Genomic DNA, 16,772 nt, shown 5'->3' with positions numbered 1-16,772 from the left:
GGCTGATGTGCGCTTTGATCGTCAGTACTAGCCTCAGTGGCCGCAGGAATGGTGTCGGCTCGTGTCATCACCGCACCATCCCTATCGCCCTCATCGATCACAATCGCGCGACGCGATTGAATCTTTTGGCAGAAGTCTCTAACCATCACTCGGTAAGGCTCCTGTTGCCGTTTACCCTTGATGGCTTCGAGACTCCTATTGGGGAACCTTGTCTCCAGATACTGGTTAATGAAAAACTCCCCGGCTAAGGTGCCTTCAGCCTCAGCGCGTGCCATGAGTCTAGTTTCCTCAATTGACCATCTGGCCTTTACGCGGTCAACATTGATAGCACTGTTGGCTTGTAGTGGGTGAGCACGTACTTTGTGGACACCAAGACCACGCATGTTCCGGAACCTCGCCGAACACTGCTCACAGCTGACCATTTCCTCCTCTAGGCTGTCCACTTCAGCCTGGCTGGTCCTTATAGTGGTTTGCGACGGACCAGCTGCGACCCCGTCAGGGTCCTCCGCACCTCTCGCGCTCTCACTCAAGCGAGCACTCGCACGCAGTCCCCGGGCCATCCGAGAACCCGGGACAGTATTCTCATTCAAATTTTTCTCCATAATTAACTGCGTGTAGGGGGGCAAACGGATTGACAACCGAGAGCCCCCCAAGTAACCCCGGTCTTTCTGAGCCCCACAACTCACCATGACCGTAGGCGCATGGGCCGAAGCCCTTAGGAGCGCACTTCGCTGTACACTCTCTTAGTCGATACCTACCGAGTTTAAACTTTCAAAGTAGGCCGTTTCCGGGAGCACCACAAGGAGGTGGAGGTACAACTTGGACGTGAGAGGCTGAAGGTCCTTACTAGAGGACTTCGTTGGCGCATCACGAACCAACCACGACTCTCTCTAAGTACCATCGCAGCGTGTTGCTTTGAGGACCGAGAGAGTCATAGTTACTCCCACACAATCCTTTTTGTATTCTTCTATTTCGATTGGATCCGGATCGTCACAGTTTTTAAGTATGAAATCTTCTTTGAGATCTTCAAACTTATATTCCCTGTCTACGTCATAAATTATAAGAGTAGGATTTATTTTCCTTGGCTCCTCTACTTTCAATTTCTTTGTTGTTAGGTTTATTCTTTTCACAAAGTCCCCGTCTCTTTCATCCACCTCCACCACTACTCCTTTTCCTCTCATTTGCCTTATTGCCTTTATCCTCAGCCTTTTATTTGTACTTGTCAGTTCCTTTATAACCTCCTTCTTTATTTCACTATTCGTTCTCGCATCTTCGTCTTCTTTTATAGGTTTAATTAGTACTACTTTGTGCGTAGTATCTGACCTCCTTTCTTTTTCTTTTACAGCACCTGTAGCAGTCCTTGGAGTTCCTGCCGTAACATTGGCATAGGAGAGTCCTTTAGGCCTCAAGTCAGCAACAGCTTGGTAAGCAGCTTTCCATTTTTCTTTTTCTAAAACTACATTATGTAGTCTATTTTCTAGTACTGCCCATTTGGACAATATGTATTTTATTGCAGATTTTGTTATTTTGTTGTTATCATTAAACATGAATGTCTCGAGCTGTTCCTTTGTCTCCATCATCTCCTCTACTTCATTTACTCCTGTGCTCTGTTCTAATCTTTCATATCCATCCTTCTCATTTTCAGAATCACTCAGCCTTGTGTTCCCTTCATGCGTCTCTTCAGTGTCTTTTTGGGTACTACCCGAAGGAGGTGGTGATCTACTTACAGATCCCCTTCGCGCAAACAGCAATTCTCTTTTTCTCTCTTTTTCGGCGTTCAGAGTTTCGGTTACTTTCGTGCCAGCATTAGTCGTTACCAAAGTATCAGCCAAGTTTTTGTGTTTTTGTTTGAGTTTTGTTCTTTCCATGTATATCCCACGAGTATGGCAGGAAAAAAAATGTCCACTCAGGCAGAGCCTCCATCACCTGGGTAAGGCGACTTATATACCACAGAGGTTGCGCCAGGTGCCCCTGGGGGATCGTTTGCGGTCGCGCAACTTAACCTTCCCGCGGCCATGCAGCCCCAGACACGATGCCTCCCATCCTGGCTTGAAAGGGACCTCGGGGCCCCGGGTGCGTCATGCCCGTACTACATGTCGAATCGTCAGTAGCCTCCTGGGGAAAGTAGATAGGAACAGATGTCCGTGGTTGAATTTAACGTGCGGTACCTGCTCAGAGAGCTTAATCACACGACCCCCATGGGTGCGGAATTGGGATAAGCCCAATCAGCTCGTTCCAGCAGGCCAGGAACTACCAGTAGCGCCTCCGAGTTTGTAGGACTCTTCGGCAACCCACCGGTTGGGGCGAGCGCCTGTCCAACGCTCTACCAGCTGTGCAGGACTGGTGCCCGAGCAGATACGCTGCTCACCCGTCGAGGCCCGAGAGCCCCTAACCAGCATGCGGCTTCAACCACTACCCCCACGAGTCCGACTTCAATTGCCGGGACGAGGGACGAATCCCCCTGGGCAACCCGACTCCCGTGGTACCAGTCAAGATCACTGGTTGGATCTTCGTGGCCGAGACCACTCCCAGCTTTCGGAGGCTTACACCTCCCAGGCAGTGGTCGGCCTATGTTCCTCGGGAACATCGGCTTCTCTTATCCTCCTTTCAGCAGCGCCCTCCTTCTCTGAAATACAATCTTCGCATACACACCAACACTTTCATACCATTCCTTACATTCCAACATGCGACTCACATCCACACTGCCATTCTTTCGCACAATCACACCCCACTCACTCAGGTTCCTCACATCACCATACATTGGACACTCAACCAACACATGCTTTTAATTCTCTCTCTCCGCTCCGCATGCACAGCTCTCACTCTCAGACAGACCACGCTTATACAGGAATTCATTCAAACTTCCATGCCCTGTCAGGATATAGCCCAGGCTCAAGCTAGGCTCGAACTCTCGGCACTTCACCCGCGAACCTTACATTCTTTATAAATTCATACGTCACTCTTCCTTTCTCGCACTTATTCCATCTATTCTGCCACATCTCATACAGCCTTTCACTCACCAATTCCATACATCCTTCCACACCTCTCTCACGCAAGTCACTATCATTCACTACATCATACTCACTCATACTAATTCCCTTTCTCACCTTATACAACACTCCTCTTCTCACGCACTCCAGGTCCCACGGCAAGCCACCCATAAGGACTTGCATGGCCGCCGTGGAGACCGTTCTACATACATTCAGTACACGCACTCAACACCACTCGCTGGCACCTATTTATGAGCTCCCTCGCATATTCAAATCTCATCACTCCATACCATACACTCGCTCCATACATCACACACGACATGAACAGATCCTTTATACAACACAGTCACAGCTTTCTTTCGCAAACCCCACTCACTTCTCAACACGCGTCTTAATTTTCCCACCACATTCATACATTTCTTTCTCAGACACTCCAGATGCAACCTGTAGTTCATCCTTTTACTCACACAAACACCCAGATATTTCACGCTCTTCGCATACCTCACGCATCTATCATTCACTCGTACATTGGGAGGCCTCGTCCCAGCCATACTACCTTTCATCAACATCATCACAGTCTTGTTCTCAGACACACTCACACCTACTTTCACTCCCCATTCGTACACCATTCTCATCCACTTAGTACCCTTTCTCTCCAACTCCGCTCGGCTCTGTCCTTCCACGACCAACAACAAGTCATCCGCGTACGCAACCACTTTACATTCACTCTCACGCAGCCGCCACAACAGTTCATCCATCATTAGGTTCCATATAAATGGATCACAGATGGAGCCCTGCGGGTAGCCACGCTTTACGTCTTTCCACACTGTGTCACACGCACCCATCATGCATACACGCCTGCCGCTAAAATAGCTCTTCCATAATTCAATTTCTTCACATTCAACCTCACGCAATTTCTCGATCACACATTCCCACTCTAGGTTATCAAACGCTCCTTTGAAGTCCACGAACACTCCTAACACATACTTTCTCTCCGACTCATTCACCCAGTCATGCACTCGATTCCATGCATCCTCGGTCGACCGATTCCTTACGAATCCGTACTGGGCGTCACACATTCTTCCACACATCGTTCGCTCGAGTCTTCCAACCATCATTCGCTCCAACACTTTCCCCAGCACGGACAGCAGTCAAATGGGCCTATAAGACCCAGGGTCCGACCTAGGTTTATCGGAGGACTTCAATAACACTACCACCCGCGCAGTCTTCCACGCCGGGGGGAAACACGCTGTATTCAGACATACATCATACATTCTTTTCATCCATACCGAGACAGCACGCCAAATCGCTCGCAACATCTCAGCACTCACACCATCCATACCAGGTGCCTTACCCACTTTCATCGATCTCACTGCCACATCCACTTCGCTCCATTCAAACTGCTTTTCTTCCTCCCTCACGTCTCCCCTGGCGTCTATCGCCACGTTCGTCCTTGCTGCCGGGAAGAATCTCTTCATTAGCTCATCCGCTCTTTCTTTCCATGTACTCGTCACTCTATCACCCACTTTTATGCCACTTAATCTTACCCTATCACGCTTTCCCATGCACACCTTATATACATCGCTCCATGGATCCCTCTTCCCAGTCACGCACACAAATCGCTTCCTATTCTCCTCTTTCACTCTTCGCATTTCCTCCTTATATTCCCGCAAAACATACTTATATTCATTCATTCTTTCTTCCACTCTGCTTCCATTCCTCTTTTTCGCACGCTGGTAGGCACGTCTGCTCCTTCCTACAGCCTTCTTCAGTTTCTCAAGCTCATCCGTCCACCACACAAGCTTCCTAGCATACACAGGTTTACACCTCTTCATCCATCGATCATTCGCACTATGGATCCATTTCATCATTCGCTCTACACAGCTCTGCGCATCCGCTTCGTCTATGGCGCTCGCTGCATCCTCTAACGCACTCTCTCGCATATCACACATATATCCTTCCCAGTCTACGTCCTTGCACACCCATCTACGCATGCCCTCATTTGTACCTACATTCTCTCTGTGTACCATCCGTATTAACAATACGTTATGGTCACTCACTCCCCAGTCGGGCTTTACTTCCCACTCATACCGGCACCCTCCATTCACGCCGTTCACGAAAGTGACATCGATGTCACTCTCCCCATTCGGCCCGCTGAACGAGTAAAACTCGCTTGGCTCATTCAACAACATTCATCCCGCTCGCAATCATCCATTCCTCAATCACTCTACCACGCGCTTCACTCTCTCTGCTGCCTCCACCCTTGCTATACCACAAGGGAGAGACGGCATTCGCATCCATACCTATCAGCAGACGCTTTCTCCCGGCCGTCTCACATACTCTGTCCATGTACGCCAAGTACGGCTCGATACACTTACCATACTGGCAATACATGGACACCACATACATTTCGCCAAAGTCCCCCTTCAACCACACACTCACTCCAAGCTTATTCGTACACTCTGTTGAGAGATATCGATTTATTTTTTACGAACGCTGAGAGACGACTCCACTGTCCGCAAACGGCAAGCCGTGAATTTTTTGACAAACAGGTATGAAGAGGGGGTTGACAAACAGTTTGAGAGATTTATAATATCTCATGTACAGATAAAGAGAGAGTGTACACAGAAATGTAGAGGACACATGATTCCTTTGTAATACGAACGCGAAGTCGGCGCGAAAACAACAAAAAGGTGCGCAAATAAGAACGCGGAGAACAGTATCCATAGAATTTAACTTGATAACATTTACAGACAATATTTGCTTGACGTTCGAATTTACCGTTCGTGACTTTACTAAATTTTCGAAGCAAATATTACTGAACATGACGATACACCGTGATCTTAAAATGGATATAATTTTATTACATTATTGTGTCGAAACATTCCGTCCGCCTTGTCTACTCGGAGTAGACAAAGTATCGAATTAAGATATACGAGCGGTTAGCGCAGAGTATTGGTTTAGTCTATTGAGTTTCGATCGGCAGCAAACACAATTTCACTATAGGTCTCTTAACACTTGAGGTAGCTGTTTTCACTGTGGCAACTCGAATAAGTCCGTCGACTCCAGGGTGCACGTCAGTAATGCGTGCGAGAGGCCACTTAGTTGGAGGAAATCGTTCGTCCTTGATTAGAACGAGAGCGCCTTTTCGAAAGGCATCTTGAGGTCGATATTGTTTCGAGGTAGTCTGTAGCTGCTGTAAATATTCTGACGACCATCGTTGCCAGAATGATTCCTTCATACACTGCAATAGTTGCCAACGTGACAACCGGTTTTGAGGTACCTCTTGAAGCGAAGGTTCCGGCACGGTAGCGAGAGTGGACCCGACGAGAAAGTGCCCAGGCGTGAGAGCGGTAGAGTCCGACGGATCATCTGAGAGTGCAGTGAGCGGGCGAGAGTTCAGAATCGCCTCGATTTGCACCAAGAGCGTTGTCAGTTCTTCATAGGTGAGGCGAGCGTCGCCGAGAACTCGCCGCAAGTGAAATTTGACGGATTTCACCCCAGCTTCCCATTTTCCTCCAAAATGGGGGGCGGAGGGTGGATTAAAACTCCACTTCACTCCGTCATTTGCGAGAATGTTAGCGATGTGAGCCCACTCGCGAGAAGATGCCGTGAACATCCGTTTGAGTTCTGCGTCGGCACCGATCAAATTCGTGCCACAATCACTAGTCAAAGTAGAGCATATGCCTCGCCGTCCGGTAAATCGCCTGAACGCCGCCAGAAAGCCGTCCGTAGAATAGTCAGTCGCGACTTCCAGATGTATCGCAGACGTACTGAAACAAACGAAAATGATGAAATATCCCTTGTACGTTCTGCAGCCTCGTCCGCGAAAAGTTTTGAGAGTCAGTGGCCCGGCATAATCGACGCCAGAGTTGAAGAACGGTCGGCGCGGAACGACTCGTGATGCTGGAAGCTGTCCTACAGCTTGTTGACCAGTAGTAGCACGATGACGAGCACAAATCACGCACTTGTGGATGAATGCTCGGATAGGAACGCGACCGCCGATTATCCAAAACCTTTGACGAATCGATGATAACGTTAACTGAGGTCCGCCGTGGAGAGTCTTTCGATTATGATGATCCATCACGAGAATGGATAATCGACATTGTCGAGGTAAGATCAGAGGATGTTTTTCTTCTGGATCTAGTTGTGACCGGAATAAACGTCCGCGTAAACGCAAAAGTCCTTCGTTGTCGAGGAATGGCGTTAGACGATAGAGAGAGCTCGAGGTTGAGAGTGATCGTTGGCTCTTCAAGGTTTTGATTTCGGAGGAGAAGTAAATTTGCTGCGTGAGTTTAACCCACAGCATTAGCGCTGATTCTAACTCATCGACGGTGAGAGGCTCGTGAGATGAGCGTGATGCGACAGATTTCCGAAAGAGTTGAAGAGCACGCTGGACCCAGGCGGTAGTTCTGATGAGGGTCGTCAGCGATGAGTATCGATCGAGCATCGAAAGTTTATGTTCATGATGTTCCACTGCAGTTGTACACTGCGGAGGCCGTTCTTCGATGTTGTCCGTAGACTCGAGAATCGGAATTGAAGACGGCCAAGATGTCGAATGCGTATGTAACCAACGAGGACCGGTCCACCAGAGCTCGTTTTGTTGAAGACGTTGAGGAGTCACGCCTCGTGATGCTAGATCAGCGGGATTCTCCTTCCCGGAGACGTGATGCCATCTAGAATTTGAGAGCTCTTGAATAAAGGAGACACGATTCCGTACGAAGTCTTTCCACCGGGATGGATGACTTTTGATCCACGTAAAAGCGACCGTCGAATCGGTCCAGAGATGGGTTGGCGCGGTTTGTAGTTCAAGCACTTCGCGAATTTTGAGAACTTGACGCACGAGCAGCACTGCGGCTGAGAGTTCGAGACGCGGTATAGTCATTCGTTTGAGAGGGGCAACTTTAGTCTTTGAGCAAATGAGTTTTATTTGAGCGTCGTCGATGTCACTGAGAACGCGGAGATAAACGACCGCGGCGAGTGCACTTTGAGATGCGTCCGCGAAACCGTGCACTTCCACGGCGAGATTCGAAGAACTTGTTCCAAACCAACGCGAGATAGCGAGACGAGAGATGCATGTGAGTTGAGCGACGTAGCTTGTCCATCGTAACTTTAAATCTTCCGGGAGTTCGTCGTCCCAGTCGAGACGTATGGCCCACAGTTCTTGCATGAACAGCTTTGCGGTAACTGTGATAGGCGTAATCCATCCGAGTGGATCAAACATGCGTGCGATAAGCGATAGCACTGAGCGTTTTGTAACGCGATTTTTCGAGATCGTGAGCGACGGCGGAGAAAACACGAAACTGTCTGATTTGCGTTCCCAACGCACACCGAGAGTATGATGTATCGCACTGTCGTTGACCGAGAGCGTAGGAGATGTTTCGCGATCGCAGGCAGGGATATCGTCGAGCAGATTTGAGTCGTTAGCGATCCATTTTCGGAGCGTAAAGCCGCCCGCCGTGAGAGTGGTTCTTAGTTGCGAAATTTTTTCTCTTGCCTGAGAGATGCTTTCGTCGCCGAAGAGAATATCATCGACGTATGTGTCGCGACGAAGAGTTTCGGAAGCGTGAGGGCGAATCGAATCGTAATCGAGAGCGAGTTGCCGTAAACAGCGTAGCGCGAGATATGGAGCACACGCGAGGCCGTACGTTACGGTACACAATGCATATTCTTGAGGCCTTTCGTCGAGAGAGTCCCGCCAAAGAATTTTCTGTAACGGCCAATCATCCTCGTGCACGCGAATCTGCCGATACATTTTCTCGATATCGGCCGCAAACACGTATCGATGCCGTCGCCAACGGATGAGGATGTCCGCGAGATCCGTTTGTAGTTTCGGCCCGACAAGGAGATACTCATTTAACGACAAGCCGAGATTTGTTTTTTGCGATCCGTTAAACACGACGCGCAGTTTTGTTGTCGTGCTAGTTTCACGCGTAACACCGTGATGCGGTAGAAAAAACTCGCGAGATTGGGCGCGGTTTGATGCGACGGGACGCATGTGATCGAGAGAACGATACTCACGTAAAAAGTCGATATACTGGATTTTGAGCGATGGATTCGTTTCGAATCGTTTTTCCATGCGATACAACGCCTTGAGTGCGATAGAGCGAGAGTCACCAAATTCACTAACACTCGTCTTGAGAGGCAAGCGTACAACAAATCGTCCGTTGACGTCGCGAGAATGAGTCATGTTGAAATGTTCTTCGCACTGAGATTCTTCTGGAGACATTGAGATTTGAGAGGCAGGCGCGATTTCTTCTTGTGTCCAGAAGCGTTGAAGGAGCTCCAGGAGCTCAGAGTCGAGAGAGCACTGAAGACCGATGACTGAGTTGTTTTCCATGGCGTTGGTCTTCTGATTATCATTTGAGAGGGGCCCTGATAGCACCCATCCGAGAGTCGTTTCTTGAGCGATGGGTTCGCCGATATTTCCTCGACGAATACCGTCTTTGAGTATTTGAGCGTGCACCGTTACACTTAGTATGAGATCGATTTTTTCGGGCGTGGCGAAGTTTGGATCCGCGAGCTCAAGACCTTGTATGTGCGGCCACTGAGTATATTCGACACGCGCGGGAGGCAGATAGGACGTTAATTTCGGCAGTACGAGAGCATCGACTTCGAGAGAACTGTCTTTATGCACTTGAGATATCACTTTGAGACAGACGAGTCCGTTTGATATGCTTGAGCGATGAGCTCCGATGCCGAGAATCGGAATAGCCGCCGCTTGACGCAAGAGTTTTAATAATTGGGCGACCGATTCCGAGACAAACGAGACTTCCGATCCTTGATCGATAAGAGCGCGCACTTAATAGATATCTCCGGTTGATGACACTACGTTTACGAGAGCTGTGGCTAATAGAACCGGAGTGCGACGGATTATCCGCGATTGAGCGACGTGACTTGATGTCACGGAGTTTGAGATTTGCTCGGTATTCCGTAGAGGAGCAACAGATTCGTGTGGCGGAATACCTGCAGTATGAATTGCCGGCGGAGACGATGTGATTGCCTTGACGACAGGCGTCGACGAGTCTGAGTGTGCAGCTGATGCACCGATCGCTGCGTTACCGGCTTGATAATGTAACGTGGAGTGATGTTGCTTGTGGCAGAGACGACAGCGTTTTGTTGAGCGGCATGATTTTATCTGATGAGGCCCGAGACAATTAAAGCAGAGATTTTTCGAAATTATTACTTCCTTTCGCTGCATGGGTGTCTTTTCGAGATACTTTGGACACGAGGCAATGTAATGTCCCGATGAACACAACGCACACTTTTGATCAGTCACAGTAGCGGTATATGCCCGAGCGTGAGCTGGAGATCGAGGTGCACTTGCGTTTTGTTTCCGAGAATTCGTTGTTCGTTCGAAGGCTTCGAGAGTGAGAATACGACCGAGAAGAAATTTCTCGAAGTCGGCGAACGATGGTGGTTGCGAGGTGGCTCCGAGTGATTTTTCCCAATCCTTAACAGATTCGACATCTAGTTTGCGCACTGTCATAAAGATGAGAATGATGTCCCAGTGATGAACCGGGCAGCCCAATGTAGCGAGGGCTCCGATTGCTTCCTTCAATTCGCAGAGAAGGCGTTTCACTTTCGATGCACATTCGGATTTCGCCTTGCGAATCGAAAACAGAGCGGAGAGCTGAGCCTCTATCAGGATACGCTTGTTGTCGTAACGGTCAATAAGAGTATCCCATGCGCGATTGAATCCTTCACTTGATATCTCAACGCCTTTCAAGAGAGTAGCCGGTTCATCCGATAGGCTCATCTTTAAATAATGAAGCTTTTCGACTGCAGAGAGATCGGTATTCGCGTTGATCATAGAAGCAAAGAGATCTCGGAAATGATTCCACTGTGAATATTCGCCGTTGAATTTTGGTAAATCGATGCGAGGCAAACGTCGAGAATGTGATGCGGACGATGAGTTCATAGAAATTTCGGCTGATGTATTCTGTTGAGGTGGTGCAAAACTGTCGAGGATAGTGAGCATAGTGCCTTGCGCTTCGGCAAATTTCTCTTCGCATTGCTCGTAGATTTTATCGACAATGTAGTCCAGCTTCTTTAATTCTGACGATTTCAGCTTGTATAGATTTTCGTGTTGAGCCTGGAATTTTTCCCAATTTGCCTTTAAAATTGTTAGACGACTTTGCACCGCACCACGGGTGGTCTTCGAAGGACCGAGCTTTTGTAGGTTCTTGCAAGCGCGAGCGATGAGGCCGAAAAGTTCATGCTGGCGATCGAGAAGGGCTTCGAGAGTCATCCTGCCGATTATAGATGATGAGAAGTTCGAGATTCAATGCACACAATCACAGTTGCACCTTGAACGAGATTGATGTGTCACTTTTGATCGCGGTGAGAGATATTCAACACTATTGTCACGCGCGGTATAGAAAGATGCGAGTAGTTCTGAAAGATAGAGAGTCGATAAACGCGACGAATCACTTTCCGAGAGTTACGTAAATCTCGAGAATTTCGGTTAAAGGAGAGCGCGAAAATACGCCCGCGATCCGCGAATCCGGCTCGAAGGACCAAAAAATGTTGAGAGATACGCGTGATCCGGCACTGGCGACGTCGAAATCTTGAGATTATTAGGAAAGTAATTAGAGGAGAACTTGTCGTGGATATCGATTTATTCTTTACGAACGCTGAGAGACGACTCCACTGTCCGCAAACGGCAAGCCGTAAATTTTTTGACAAACAGGTATGAAGAGGGGGTTGACAAACAGTTTGAGAGATTTATAATATCTCATGTACAGATAAAGAGAGAGTGTACACAGAAATGTAGAGGACACATGATTCCTTTGTAATACGAACGCGAAGTCGGCGCGAAAACAACAAAAAGGTGCGCAAATAAGAACGCGGAAAACAGTATCCATAGAATTTAACTTGATAACATTTACAGACAATATTTGCTTGACGTTCGAATTTACCGTTCGTGACTTTACTAAATTTTCGAAGCAAATATTACTGAACATGACGATACACCGTGATCTTAAAATGGATATAATTTTATTACATTATTGTGTCGAAACACACTCTCTCACGCACATCACGTCTAACCTAGAGTCATTTACCACCACTGCTGCTTTCACCGTCCCACTTTCGCACACAATCACATCCATACCTATGGGCAAGCCCACCACACGTCCATGCCTTTCATACGGTTCTTGCAGCAGTGCTACACTCACTCGACGTTCGCGCATCATCTCACCCAGATCACACATAACCGCATACGCTCTCTGGCAGTTATACTGCACCACATTCGCGCACCATTCATTCGTCATTTATTCTCGCTTTCTCTCTCTCTAACGCTCTCACGTATTCCGGACACACTTCGGACAGAACCGAGTGATCACATTTGCTCCCTTTCAGCTTACAGTTTCTACACACACTTTTCTTTTTACAATCTCTCATCATGTGTCCTACACATCCACATTTTTGGCACAGTCTTACCTTTTCGGTGCATTGCCGCATCATGTGCCCAAATGCGAAGCACTTGTGGCACCTCAGCACACTGAAAAACTCTTTCACCCTAAAGGCCTTCCAATGCACAAACACTCGTCCGTCACTACAGAGCACATTTCTTATTGCACTCGTAACATCTAATATCACATTTCCGCAGGTTGCTTCTTTCTTCGCATTCCTACTCACAACACGCACACGATCCATAAATACTCTCTCATCCACTCGCCCTTTCAAACTCCTCTCATACATTTCTCTCATTAACACTTCACTCGCCATATCATTCGGCACATCGTACAAGATGATCTTTGGGCCTATCTTGCGAGGCAGCTCAACCTTTAGGCCAGCATTCTTAAACTGACCACACTCTCTTATTCTTTTCAACTCACTCTCGCTTATCGTCTCAATCGCTACACCTCCATTCCTCACTTTCCTCACCGCTTTCACACGCACATTCAGTGACTTGCTCACATGCTTCATCATTCTCTCCTTTACTTCCTCACTTGTCACACTCGCACTTGCATCATCCGCTCTCACTATTACCGCATAACTATTCTCTTTCGTTTTCACTCGTTTTCACATTCACTTCCTGTACCTTTTCAATCACGCTCTTTTCAACATTTTTCGCACTCACGCTCGCATAGCTCATTCCACTTCCGCCGTAGGCTAAATCCCGACTCGCTCGACTCATACACTCATCCAGTTTCCCCTGTATTCTCTCATTTTTGCACAACATTTTCATCATCTGTTCCTCATATTCTCCCACAATGTCCAGTATTTTCTCACTCGCACTCTTTGAAATTTTGTTCGTCTCCGTAAACAGGAATTTACGGAGTCTCGCACCAATTACTCTCATACACGCTATCTCACTCACTTCCGCAACGCTCTCATTCTCTCCCTCATTCATTAATCAAGAACGAAAGTTAGAGGTTCGAAGGCGATCAGATACCGCCCTAGTTCTAACCATAAACGATGCCAGCTAGCGATCCGCCGAAGTTCCTCCGATGACTCGGCGGGCAGCTTCCGGGACACCAAAGCTTTTGGGTTCCGGGGGAAGTATGCTTGCAAAGCTGAAACTTAAAGGAATTGACGGAAGGGCACCACCAGGAGTGGAGCCTGCGGCTTAATTTGACTCAACACGGGAAACCTCACCAGGCCCAGACACCGGAAGGATTGATAGATTGATAGCTCTTTCTTGATTCGGTGGGTGGTGGTGCATGGCCGTTCTTAGTTGGTGGAGCGATTTGTCTGGTTAATTCCGATAACGAACGAGACTCTAGCCTGATAAATAGGCGTACCTTATGGTATCGCGAAGGCCCCCGGCTTCGGCTGGCGGGTTTTTACTACCAACGTACAAACAAATCTTCTTAGAGGGACAGGCGGCTTCTAGCCGCACGAGATTGAGCAATAACAGGTCTGTGATGCCCTTAGATGTTCTGGGCCGCACGCGCGCTACACTGAAGGAATCAGCGTGTGTTCCCTGGCCGAAAGGCCCGGGTAACCCGCTGAACCTCCTTCGTGCTAGGGATTGGGGCTTGCAATTGTTCCCCATGAACGAGGAATTCCCAGTAAGCGCGAGTCATAAGCTCGCGTTGATTACGTCCCTGCCCTTTGTACACACCGCCCGTCGCTACTACCGATTGAATGATTTAGTGAGGTCTTCGGACTGGTGCGCGGCAATGTCTCGGCATTGCCGATGTTGCCGGGAAGATGACCAAACTTGATCATTTAGAGGAAGTAAAAGTCGTAACAAGGTTTCCGTAGGTGAACCTGCGGAAGGATCATTAACGTTCCGGAGGTCCTGCTCTGCGTCGAGAGTCCTCTCTTTTGGGAGAGACGCGCGCTCGCAGCAGTCGGCGACTGAATGGACGCGCTGAAAAGGCGCTCTCAGAGAAAAAGAAAATAACGGATTTGACGGAATTTGTTGGTTGTGTTTTGATATAACGACGGACGCCGTCGCGCCTCTCTGACCGAAAGTAGTCGGCAAGCAGAGCAGCGCGCCCGGCGGTGTTCGACGACGATTCGGAGCGAGACGCTTCGCGATCACGCTCGTGTGTGTGCCATTCTCCGGCCACACACACACAGAGCGTCGATTCGGCGTTGAGCGCGAACCGGTGGTAACCTATGCCCGCGCACGCGTGTGTGCAGCACCCACGACGTTCGTCGACGCGCGCCCTCCCCGTTGTCGCGGGGCAGCGGTCAGCGTGCCGAGAACACACGGTGTGCGACCGCGAGTGCCGAGCGAGAGGACCCCCATATATTATTATAATATATATATAACACAGAGAAGGGATCGATGATATTTCGACCAATCTGTCAACTGTGTCGGTCCGACGGTTTCTTCAAAGAGCTTCCGCCCCGGCTCTCCCGTTGCGGGAGAGACGCTCCGAACGAGAAACACACAACTCTATCTTTGTGCCGTAGCCTTCCCTGGCGGGAGGCGGCGGTCCGCGCGCGTCCTCGGACGCGCGCGGACAGGCTGATCGAAGAGCCACCACGATTATTCTCTCTCTCTCGTCCGAGAGAAGAGACCACGATGGTTGAACGAGAAGCGCGTTTCTTCGCGAACGCAAAAATTTCGAACGATTACCCTGAACGGTGGATCACTTGGCTCGTGGGTCGATGAAGAACGCAGCTAATTGCGCGTCAACTTGTGAACTGCAGGACACATGAACATCGACATTTCGAACGCACATTGCGGTCCACGGATACAATTCCCGGACCACGCCTGGCTGAGGGTCGTTTTAGTACCCCTAAACTGCTTGCGCCCGAAAAGCGCGCACGGCCACGACGCGGGCGACCAGAGAATGGCGCGCGCGTCGCCTGTGCCCTGTGCAACGCTTACAATGGGCGTACGAGCGATCGTTGGACGTTCGCCCGAGGTGTCTGTGCCGCGCCGACCGGCCGCGGTGCAAATCCTGGCGTCGTCTGAAATGACACACCGAAATAATAATAATAATAATGAGGAGGAGAAGCGCACAAGCGTGTAAAACGTTGGCGAACGCGCGCCCAGAGAATGCTGCGCGAATTAAGAGGGGGAGCGTGTTTGTGTATCCAAGTCGTGTGTGTACGCGAGAGCCGAGGAGAAATGGGATGAGAGTAAGAGCGCGCGCGAAGGGAGCAACAAACGGCCAAAAAAAGGGTCAGGACGGTGAATGGCACCGCTTTCCCTAGAGCGGCGCGTGCGTCGTTGTCTCCCGAAAGTAGGTAGCGCTTGTCTCACCGTCTCTCCTCTCCGTACATCACACAGACTGACCGGACTGCTCTCGCACTCTGTGCCGCGTCTCTCGGTGCGATAGCGCTCGCGCGTCTTATGCCGAGGCGCCCTTGCCCGCACACATAACGGTATTACGGAGAAATATACGGCGCGTCGTCGTCCGGCGGAGAGAGCATTCGTAATCCTTTACCTCTTTACGGAGAAGGGTTTTGAATCGCGAGCCGACCGCGTGTCCGAGTCCACGAAATTTTCGTAAAGCGAAAAAAGGGGACCGGCGCGCCGCGTCGTGTACTCGTCGAATCGATTCCGCCCGAATTTCGTATATAAAAGAGAAGGGAGAGCCGAGAATCTCGAACCCCGCGATATATCGTCTCCATTACCACCAACGAGTGTGTGTGCGGTTAGCGCCCCGGCGATTTGCCTTCTCGCGTATTTCGTGTGCTGCCGCTGCTGCTCTCTCGTTCGACGCTCTCTCTCTCTCTCCCTCTTATTAATATATATTATAGAGGAGAGACGACGATGAGCGACGCGGAGGAGGCAAACGGCTACGAAAACTCACTATGCGACGACCTCAGAGCAGGCGAGATTACCCGCTGAATTTAAGCATATTATTAAGCGGAGGAAAAGAAACTAACCAGGATTTCCTTAGTAGCGGCGAGCGAACAGGAAAGAGCCCAGCACCGAATCCCGCGGTTCCGCCGCAGGGAGATGTGGTGTTTGGGAGGATCCGCTTATCCCGAGGTGCCGCGTCGCGTCCAAGTCCATCTTGAATGGGGCCACTTACCCGTAGAGGGTGCCAGGCCCGTAGCGACCGGTGCGCGCCTCGGGAGGATCTCTCCTTAGAGTCGGGTTGCTTGAGAGTGCAGCTCTAAGTGGGTGGTAAACTCCATCTAAGGCTAAATACGACCACGAGACCGATAGCGAACAAGTACCGTGAGGGAAAGTTGAAAAGAACTTTGAAGAGAGAGTTCAAGAGTACGTGAAACCGTTCAGGGGTAAACCTAAGAAACCCAAAAGATCGAACGGGGAGATTCATCGTCAGCGGCGCTGGCTTCGCGTCGGTCGGCGATGTCCCGCGGAGTCCTTGCGGCTCGCGCGCGGGCACGCTACCG

General features: G+C 49.6%; 1 protein-coding gene, 1 non-coding gene and 2 pseudogenes across 2 annotated transcripts; 3 read left to right on the top strand and 1 right to left on the bottom strand.

Annotated features, from left to right (window-relative positions):
- Window positions 1–5,955: 5,955 nt before the first annotated feature.
- Window positions 5,956–11,241, bottom strand: LOC114933579 (uncharacterized). The gene is made up of 2 exons (XM_029306217.2): window positions 9,957–11,241; window positions 5,956–9,770 (listed from the first exon to the last, which is right to left on the bottom strand). Exons 1-2 carry the CDS (start codon window positions 11,239–11,241, stop codon window positions 5,956–5,958), a joined length of 5,100 nt encoding a protein of 1,699 aa, XP_029162050.2.
- Window positions 11,242–13,493: 2,252 nt separating this feature from the next.
- LOC146721481 (small subunit ribosomal RNA) lies at window positions 13,494–14,222 on the top strand (annotated as a pseudogene; the record flags this gene model as incomplete).
- An 808-nt stretch (window positions 14,223–15,030) lies between these two features.
- On the top strand, window positions 15,031–15,185 carry LOC114933580 (5.8S ribosomal RNA). The gene has a single exon (XR_003820074.2). It is a non-coding gene; the product is annotated as a 5.8S ribosomal RNA (ribosomal RNA).
- A 1,041-nt stretch (window positions 15,186–16,226) lies between these two features.
- LOC114933599 (large subunit ribosomal RNA) overlaps window positions 16,227–16,772 on the top strand; it is a 4,619-nt pseudogene continuing 4,073 nt past the window's right edge.

This window comes from Nylanderia fulva, unplaced genomic scaffold (genome assembly GCF_048542155.1).
Source record: "Nylanderia fulva isolate GAGA-0341 unplaced genomic scaffold, ASM4854215v1 Scaffold469, whole genome shotgun sequence".
NCBI lineage: Eukaryota > Metazoa > Arthropoda > Insecta > Hymenoptera > Formicidae > Nylanderia > Nylanderia fulva.
This window is presented reverse-complemented; position numbering and strand designations above follow the sequence as displayed.